The sequence below is a fragment of the Buceros rhinoceros genome, unplaced genomic scaffold (genome assembly GCF_000710305.1).
Source record: "Buceros rhinoceros silvestris isolate BGI_N320 unplaced genomic scaffold, ASM71030v1 scaffold2055, whole genome shotgun sequence".
Taxonomy (NCBI): Eukaryota; Metazoa; Chordata; class Aves; order Bucerotiformes; family Bucerotidae; genus Buceros; species Buceros rhinoceros.
The window spans coordinates 13,466-22,990 of record NW_010413224.1 but is presented as its reverse complement, the minus strand read 5'-3'; the positions used below and the strand labels follow the sequence as shown (position 1 = coordinate 22,990).

General features: G+C 39.2%; 1 protein-coding gene across 1 annotated transcript in view; it reads right to left on the bottom strand.

Moving 5' to 3' along the window:
* MLLT3 (myeloid/lymphoid or mixed-lineage leukemia (trithorax homolog, Drosophila); translocated to, 3) overlaps positions 1 to 9,525 on the bottom strand; it is a 40,507-nt gene that overhangs the window by 21,238 nt on the left and 9,744 nt on the right. The window contains exon 3 of the mRNA XM_010136633.1: positions 1,544 to 1,622. Within this exon, the coding sequence (XP_010134935.1) occupies positions 1,544 to 1,622 (79 nt within the window). The remainder of the gene's footprint in view (positions 1 to 1,543; positions 1,623 to 9,525) is intronic.

The following is a 9,525-nucleotide window of genomic DNA, read 5'->3' as shown; positions in this document are numbered from 1 at the left end:
GATGAGTGTCCTCTTTGCCGTACAAAAAACTGGCTGGATGGCCGGGCCCAGAGAGTGGTGGTGAATGGAGTGAAATCCAGCTGGTGGCCAGTCACAAGTGGTGTTCCCCAGGGCTCGGTATTGTTGCCAGCTCTCTTGCACAAGTTATCAGTGATCTGGATGAGAGGATTGAGTACACCCAGAGTGAGTTTGCAGATGACACCAAGCTGGGTGGGAGCATTGAACTGCTTGAGGGTAAGGAGGCTCTACAGAGAGATATGGATAGTCTGGATCAATGGGCCAAGGCCAGTGCTGTGAGGTTTAATAAGGCCAAGTGCCGGGTCCTGTGCTTGGGTCACAGCAACCCCCTGCAACACTACAAGCTTGGGTAAGAGTGGCTGGAAAGCTGCACAGCAGTAAAGGACCTGGAGGTGTTGGTCAACAGCTGATTGAATATGAGCCAGCAGTGTGCCCGGGTGGCCAAGAAGGCCAATGGCATCCTGGCTTGTAACAGCAATAGTGTGGCCAGCAGGAGGAGGGAAGTGTCTGTCCCCGTGTACTTGACACTGGTAAATCCACACCTTGAGTACTGTGTCCAGTTTTGGGCCCCTCAGTACAAGACAGACATTGAGCATGTCCAGGGAGCATGTCACAAAGCAGGTGAAGGGTCTAGAGCACAAGTCTTATGAGGAGCAGCTGAGTGAACTAGTCTCAAGCTGCACCTGGGGAAGTTTATACTGGACATTACAAAAAATTTCTTCACCAAGACAACTGTGAAGCATTGGAACAGACTGCCCAGGGAAGCAGTGAAATCACCATCCCTGGAGTATTTGTCTCAAGCTGCACCTGGGGAAGTTTATACTGGACATTACAAAAAATTTCTTCACCAAGACAACTGTGAAGCATTGGAACAGACTGCCCAGGGAAGCAGTGAAATCACCATCCCTGGAGTATTTGAAGACATGTAGATGTGGTGCTGATGGACATGGTTTAGTGGTGGACTCAGCTGTGCTAGATTAACAGTTGGACTCAATAATCCTAAAGGTCTCTTCTAATCTAAATGATTCACTTATTCTGTGAATCTGAAGTAAATACTGTACACTCTAAAAACTTCCCAATTGTATGAGAAGATCATGGCCCTTTGAAAGGTTTCATATACAAACATCCTTGTGCTTCCTGTGCAAAACCACACCTTCATGAGCAGGGTTTCAGATGGAGCCAGGTGCCATGCTCCCTAACTCTGCAAAAGGATAACCTCAGAATCAGAAACCATTTTGAATTTAGCATCTGTCAAGTGACTGGCATGTATTTAGTCCTTCAAATACACTAAATTTGAATTTCATGCCCTTCACACCCTTTTCTCAGATACACATTTTTTTCCCCTTTTACTTTGCCCTTTTAGCCACTTCTGAAAACAACCCAAGGAAAAGTTTCTAAAGCAAAACTGTGGCCAGTTCAGGCTGTGAAAGGCAGCAGAAAAAGAGTAATGAGATCCCACCAGTTCTGATTTTATTGACCCCTTCATTTCACACAGTCTTTTCAATTTATTTTCTTTTGTTGGTACCTTGTTGTCTGCTGGTTTGAGATGGTGTAAAACTGGAACTGGAACTGGAGCTGGAACTGGCAGGACTGGGCTGTTCAGACTTAAAAGGAAAAAAAAAAGTAACATGGTAAGAAACATTTTTGCCTAAACTTCTTACTTTTAGTTACTGCCTAAGGCATGCTGTCAAAAAAAAAAATCTATGAAAAATCTTTATTTCAGGTGTCAGTGAGGCAAATGTGAAAACGGCTATGTGCTCAACCTACACATGTGCTACTACATTATGTCAGGTCCTTACTAAAGCCAATATTCTCACAAGATAGTTCCCACGACCTTCTTTGAAATGCTATACAACATGAAAGCCTAAATGAATTTATAACAGGCCTAAGGCTCTTGTGTCCTTATCATACTGTAGTTGCAATGTTTTCTGTATCAGTAGATGATATAGTAGAACAGAAAAACAGAAGAATGGAACAGACCACATTAAATGCCAGAAAACCTCAGACAGATTTATTTCTTCTTCCTTAGAGAAGAAGTCTTAAGATGAGGATTCAAAATAAACTTTCCTGCTGTTACTGAATTTCTCCTTATCCCAGTACTTGCTATATGTATTACAACCTTACAGATTGTGATAGTGATTGTACCAGAAAGATTGCATTGTTTCACAGAGAATTATGTGGAACCCACAGATTACAAGAGAACTTGATTTTAAAAGTGTATTTGTTAAAATCACTTTACATTATTTACAAACAGTTCTATACACTGTTTTTCCGCTATTGTTTAAAATGTATTTTTCTCTCTTACATTCAATAAAATTCCTAAGGTCTATCACTTCAACTAAAAATTCTGTATAATTTTACATAGTGGTTATGGGTTATGACAGTTGTATTGGAAAGTCTTGCATCCTCCTCCCATGCTGTATGTCTCCATACAATTTTTTGCTGTTTCTTAGGTTCAGTGGCTTGAAGTTCCTGGGTGTCTGTATATGCTTGCAAACTCATCTGTGTGTTTGAGGTAAAGAATGGGTCTGATATGCTAATAGGTGATGCTAACACAGAAAATAAAATAAGGAAGTGTCCATACAGAAGGAATGGTGAAAATCAGGTTAGGACATTAGTGACCTGAACATCTACTATTGAAGAGAAAACCTGCCTACACTCAAGATTTTATACAACTGTGTTATCATGACATGTTATCCAGGCTAGCAAAAGTTACCTGACTCTGTACAGAATCTCTCATAATTAAGTTAGAACTAAACTGTTATCAAAAATATCAGGAGCAATATCCAGTCACTGTAAAACAGTGTTCATGCACACAGGCTACTTAAGACTAACAGTTTCTTTTTCTCCATAAATCAATCTATTGTTGCCTTTCATAGTAAGTAGGCAGATTTACAGTCTTTTACTGCATTTTCTCACAGTGAGAGATGCCTATTTGGGCAACAGAATGCTTGAGAAAAACACTGTTAACATCTGCTCTCCTCAAATCAACACCATCTCCAGTTCTTACAGACACACAGTCAAAACGCAAACTCGGGACCAGACTGTATGAATACATACAGCTTGTATACAGGTGAATCAACACTGTGCAGGAAAACCCAACCCAACCAACAACCATTTCTGAGTACTAACAGAGATTCTTACATGGTCCACAGCATCAGTTGGTTTTAGAAGACACTGCAGAATCACTTGACACTGCTTCAAAAAAATCAGGTAACTCTGAAAAAACTTGTGGGTTTTGTTTTTTTTTTTACTGCCTGAACTTCTACGAAAACCCTACAAGCTTTATAGCTGTAAAACAAATATGATAACATCAAATAGACCGCGCCAAAGAAAAATAAGAGTCAGTGCAAACTTGAAAAACATCACTATTCTCAAAACTAATTTCAGCCTTTCAGCTTCAGGTTACCCTTAAACATATGATTTATCTGTTACTTCTTGCTTTTTGCAACAAAATTACTACCTGACAACTGGTTTCTGTAGATTTCCATCGACTGTATTTTCACTTCATTAATTTCAACATGAATTTTAACTTGTCTAAAATCCATTCTTTTAAAAAAGTTACAAATACTAAAAGACTATCATATTCCATTCAAAATACTTGAAGACGTGCTAAAACTGTACAAAAAAAAAATCAGAGGTGCAGAGATATTTGTCATCTACTTTATTTCTAAACCAGTTTACTGGAAATGAAAAAAAAAATAAGAAAAAGGCCTGGTCTCATTCACATAAGACATTCAAACACCAGTAAAATTCTTACATGTCAAAATCTAGTCCCAGCATTAACTACTTGAGACAGGATCACAAGAAGGAATGGATACGTATACATATAAAGTTGTTTATATACCTTCCTGTTAAAAAAAATTTTGCTCTGCTTTAACAAGATCTCTTTGAGAAGCCAAACCACATAAAGTCCCAGTGGAACACAAATAATCATTCATACTCTTTTAAAAAGGGTTCTTCATGCCTCTTGAAACAATTCACATCTTCCTTAAACTGCCATGTCTGAAAACGTATTCCAAGAAATACAGATTAGTATAAATGGTCAAATTGTTAAGTATCAGAAACTAAACCTATTTTTTTTGAAGGAGAAATCTGAGGTGAGAGAATACCCAGAGGAAACAGCTGCTTTTAACATAAGATTTAATGTTATTAACAGAAAATTATTCCAGAAGAAACTAAAAATACCATATATGAATATAGATCAGTGCCAATGCTTCTAGTTACCAGAGGGTATCTTTTGTCACCTAAGCAATGTTTTTTGACAGTTTTACAGGGTGTTATCCCAAGGACTTAGGTATTTAAGGCTTTATTTGCTTGGGCCTTCTGCTCTTACCCACTGATTACTAATCACCAAACAGATTTTTTTTTTTTTAATAGGTCTGAAATTAGCTAAAGGGTGTCCTTCAACAATAAAAGCTTAAGACAGTACCAGAAAAGAGCTTCTCTCATATGTCCTTTTCTTGTTTTACTGGTTTTCTCTTCCTGCAGACAAGCTAATGAGAGGCTGGGCCCAAACTGTTCATTAGTGCAATGACCCAACATGATTTATCGCATTCTGAGACAGTCTATTTCGTTTTAGTGCTCTCACACTGATGCACAGGACACACTGGCTTCTTTATTAGGCCCAGCTGAGTGATTCTATGCTTTGAAACTGGTTGGCAAGTAAAGAGGCTTTTCTTTTACTCAATTTTTCCCTGAAAAGGTACTTTTTTAACCAGCTCTAAATCACTTAGCTTCTGTAATTTTCAAATTCTTGTCTGTTTTTACAAGCAATAAAACAACTTACTCTTGAGCTGCAAACTGTTTTCAGGCAAACTCACTTGTTTATGACATTTAATATTTCATGGTTATCTGGGTTCATATAACTTCTAAAAATAAACCACATTTCAAGCTCCTTATTTACATTAAAATTAGAAAACATCTTTATGTGGGTGAGAATGACTTTACTTGTCTCCCCAAAACCATTTTTAACAGAAGCTTAAATTTTATTTCAGGAAACAACATTTTAATGATGTACTAATATCCCATTTCATATCAGCCAGTCTACATATTTAGTATTTTTATGCACAATAGTCCAAAGATTTATGTTTCCCTGTGTCATACATACTGAAAAGTCTATCCACTTAAAACTGCTTATAGCTAAGTATTACTTTCACTTCAACTTTGTCCAAAGTTAGCTTCTCAGGGAGCAGGAACATGCTCCACCCAGGACAAGCCTTCTACTCTAATTGGACTCCTGTACTTAAAATTTCTACTGCCTCTTAATAGCCCTGTCATTGATCACCACCTCACCTTTTAGTAGAGTAATCCAACCCATCTGTACCCCAAAGAACTGAAAAACCTCACCTCATCCACCAAGTGTCCACATCTGCTACCACCAAGGAAAGACACTATTTGGCATGTGATACCATAAGCCTGAATCAAGCTGCCTGCACCCTGCCCAAACTGTCTATCACCACATCTCCTGTCAAGCTGCTACATTAGCAACTAAATTCCAAGGCAGGATAAAACTGCTCCTCTTCAACCATTCACAAGCCAGCTTGCAGACTGCAAGCTCATAGTGAAGATGGAAGAACAGAGGAATGGAGTGCGAAGCAGAATTATTTTTTTTTATAGAAATACAAATATTTATTCATAACTACAATATTTAAGGAACTAAAGAATTATTTAGATAAGCAATTTAAGATTAAGGAGATGTAAACTTTAATCGGGAAATGCCAGATTATTGATTTTTGAGAGGAGGCAGAGGCAGTCATTTGGCAGAGATTGTGACCTTAGGTATTGATACAACCAGCTGTCTTAATTATTTAGAGTAACTGCAAACAAAAAAAAAAATCTGCATCACTGATGGAGAATGAGGTTATGTGTTTAATTAAGTTGAGTCTGTATCCGCTATCTGGGCAAGTTCATGGGCCCTGACGGGATGCACCCATGAGTGCTGTGGGATATGGCAGACATCATTGCGAGGACACTCTCGACAATCTTTCATTGATCATGGTGACTGGGAGAAGTGTCCAAACGTTGGCAGAAAGTAAGACTCCTGTCTTCGAGAAGGGCCAGAAGGAAGCCTCACCTTGATCCCCGTGAAGGTGATGGAGCAACTGACCCTGGAAAATATTTCCAGGCACTTAAGGATGAGAAAATCATCAGTAGTCATCAGCATGGCTGCACCAAGAGGAAGTCATGATCGACCAACTTGACAAACCTCTGTGATGAAATGACTGGCCTGGCAGATGAGAGGAGCAGTGGATACCATCTGTCTGGATTCCAGTAAGGTTTTCAACACTAACTTCCCTAAGATCCTCATAGACATGCTGTTAATGCAGAGGCTGGATGAACAGACAGTCATGTGGATTGAAAACTGGCTGAATGGCTGGGCCCAGAGGGTGGTGATCTGTGGTGCAAAGCCTGTTGGGAGGTCAGTACATAACAGTGTACCCTAAGGGTCAACACTGGATCCAGTTCTTTTTAACATCTTCGTTAGTGACCTGGGTGATGGGACAGAGTATAACCTCAGCAAGTTTCCTGATTACACAAAACCAGAGGAATGGCTGATATGCCAGAGGACCATTCTGCCATCTAGAGGGACCTTGACATGCTTGCAAAATGGGCCAGCAGAAACCTCATGAAGTTCAACGAGAAGGGTTGAAGTCCTGCACCTGCGGAAGAACAGCCCCATGCACCAATATACTTAAAGGGCCACCCAGCTGGAAAGCAGCTTGGCAGAAAAGGACCCGAAGGTCCTCGTGGGCCTTATCAATGTATCTAAATACCTGAAGGGAGAGTACGAAGAGGACAAAGCCAGGTTCTTTTTAGCAGTGCCCAGTGTCAGGGTGAGAGGCAATGGGCACAAATAGTAACATGGGATGTTCCCTCCGAACAGCAAGAGACGCTTTTGTGTTGTGAAGGTGACCAAGCAGAGGCACGGGTTGCCCAGAGAGGCTCTGAAGTCTCCCTCCTCAGAGGTAATAAAAAATGTCTACAGGTGGTCCTAAGCTCTAAGTGACATTGCTTGAGCAGGGGAAATGGACCAGATGATCACCAGAGGTCCCTTCCAACCTCAACCAGTCTGTGATTCTGTGAATCTGAAACAATTCTTCATTTAATAATGAGTAACTAGGAAAGACCTTATGCCAAACATTGTAATTGTTTTGTCTGAACAAGTACACTGGATTAAAGAGGACTTGTGTTTCTTTAGACACCCACTGAAACATGTACCTCCTTTTGAAAAAAATCCTTTCCCTTCTACATTTAAGTAGTATTTTGCCTTAGCTTAAAAAAAAAATTGAGACACTGCTAACAGAAAAAGTCAGAGATACTCCAGCTGATATAAGGGAAGACTCCTGCACAGGAGACTGAGCTAACACATGTGGATAAAAAAATTCTTCTGCAGTACACTGTACAATACAGCTGAAAGATTAAACACTAGTGAAGGCTGTTGCCTGTAGGAAATATTTTTGCTGAAGAAACCTTACTGGTAAGAGTGGAAGACATATAGTAAAGCTGGCAAAGTACAGGAAAGAAGATTATGGTTTCTCATATAGAGCAGCTGAATATTACAGTTCCCTTGGACCTCATGCCTACGAGATAATGTATAAACTGAAGATAAAACAAACTAAAAATGTGTATGGTCACATAAGTATGAACATGGTTCTTAAACTGAAAGATGCAGAGTGCAAACTGACGGAAGTTCTCATTGGGTAACCCCAACAAAGAAGGATGAAACTGTTCTGAATATGCAGGTAATCCTGGCAAATGTTGGCAATGACTGGGATATATAAAGTCTTAGGATTTTCAAAATTGGCTCTAAAACCTGCATTAATTCAACCAGAAATCTCCAGAAATGTGTGAAAAATTATCAATATTTCTGGAGAATTAATACACTCTGAATTACATGAAAAAGAGAACCACCAAAATGGGGCCCACTGCTGGAAGATTAAGGTATCCTAAATAAATTACTTGTTTGAAGAATATTGCTTATCTTGTTCTCTCAGTGGCAGGAAAACCCTGTGACTGTCACTCTCTACTATGGTAAGTGTGGAAAGGGCAAACTAAGCTACAAACACTCAGATAGTTATTTTGGGGGAGTCTGATTTCACAATTTTTAAACTTTCCTTTTGAGAACATTGTATACATAAATGTCTCTCGTAAGAAAAAAAGATAAAAACGTGTTTTAGAAAGGAAGTCCAACCCTCAATTTTAGTAGTACATACAAACTGGAAAATTCAGCCTAGATACTAAAGCCAATACGAGAGCTTCAATCAACTAACCTACATTTTCTGCTCTACTTCTACCACAGTAATGGTAGAACATAGGTGGTAGCTGTTCTTGACAAGCCCTGACAGCTGCGGTATTGGAAGCCAACATTTCCCAATTCTCTTCTCTTGCCCTGTTTTCTCTCCTGTGCCCTACTATACGTATTAGCATTGAGAAGGGTAGATGTTGATGCAGTCCAGTTCACTGTTTGAGACACTGAACAGACAGTTTGCTGACACTTTCAGTGCAGTAAGAAGGTTGTTTGCCTAAATTCTCGTAGATCTGATGTCCTGACATTAGAAATTCATGCACTTATGCACTGAAATTCATTTTAAAAAAATAAGCAGCTGGAGAACTCTCGCACCACATGTTGAACTTCTTTTATGGATGTTATTCTGTACTATGGTACATTTACTCAACATTAGAGATGTGGTCTTCTCAGCAAGTTCTCACAGACTTCGCATGTTCAACATAGTTCCTCTCTCTTACAGAGCTCAAATTCTGTAGAGTGCTCCTGGCATGAGCCTATACTAAACATTTACTAAGCACAAACTTTGGTATTTACTTGATGTGTATGACCTCAACAATCTAAACATATGAAAAACAACAGCTTTTCTTGTATAGTGCTGCTGCACAGTCCCTATGCACTGTCTTTGCTATTGCAGACTGCTGGTTTCTAAAACCATGACCCAGAAAATGTAAAAATTTTGTCCAAATTTCACCATAGACTACAGAGAGATCTAGTGCAGCTCTTCCAAGCCATCTTTGTGGGCCTTGTCAGTTTTACAGAAAGCCTCACTACATATACTTTTTTCTCAAACCTAACTCCTGGGATTTAAATGATTATGTGAAAAATCTCCGCTTTCATTTCTGTACATTGCAGTTTCAGTGAAGAACTGTAGAGAGAAAAAAACCAAAAGTCTACATTGTACCCTAAAAAATTCTTCAGTCCCTAAAACAAAACGAAGCCTCTCAAACTATTTTTCAAAGTGTCATAATTTTTAAGCCAGTCTTGTGATACTGCAGACGGAACAATCATTTTTAGATATCATGGCTGGTAACAGTTTGCTCTACATACATTTTTCTCTACCGATATTTCTGAGGCACCTGTCACTATGGTTCCTAAGCATTTGCTCTATGATAATATTAACATGTATTTGTCTAGTAGTTTCAGAAAATAGCATGCCTATTATATACACAAAGAACTATACAATGCTGATTCTGTGAGAACAAAACACAGCAGATTCC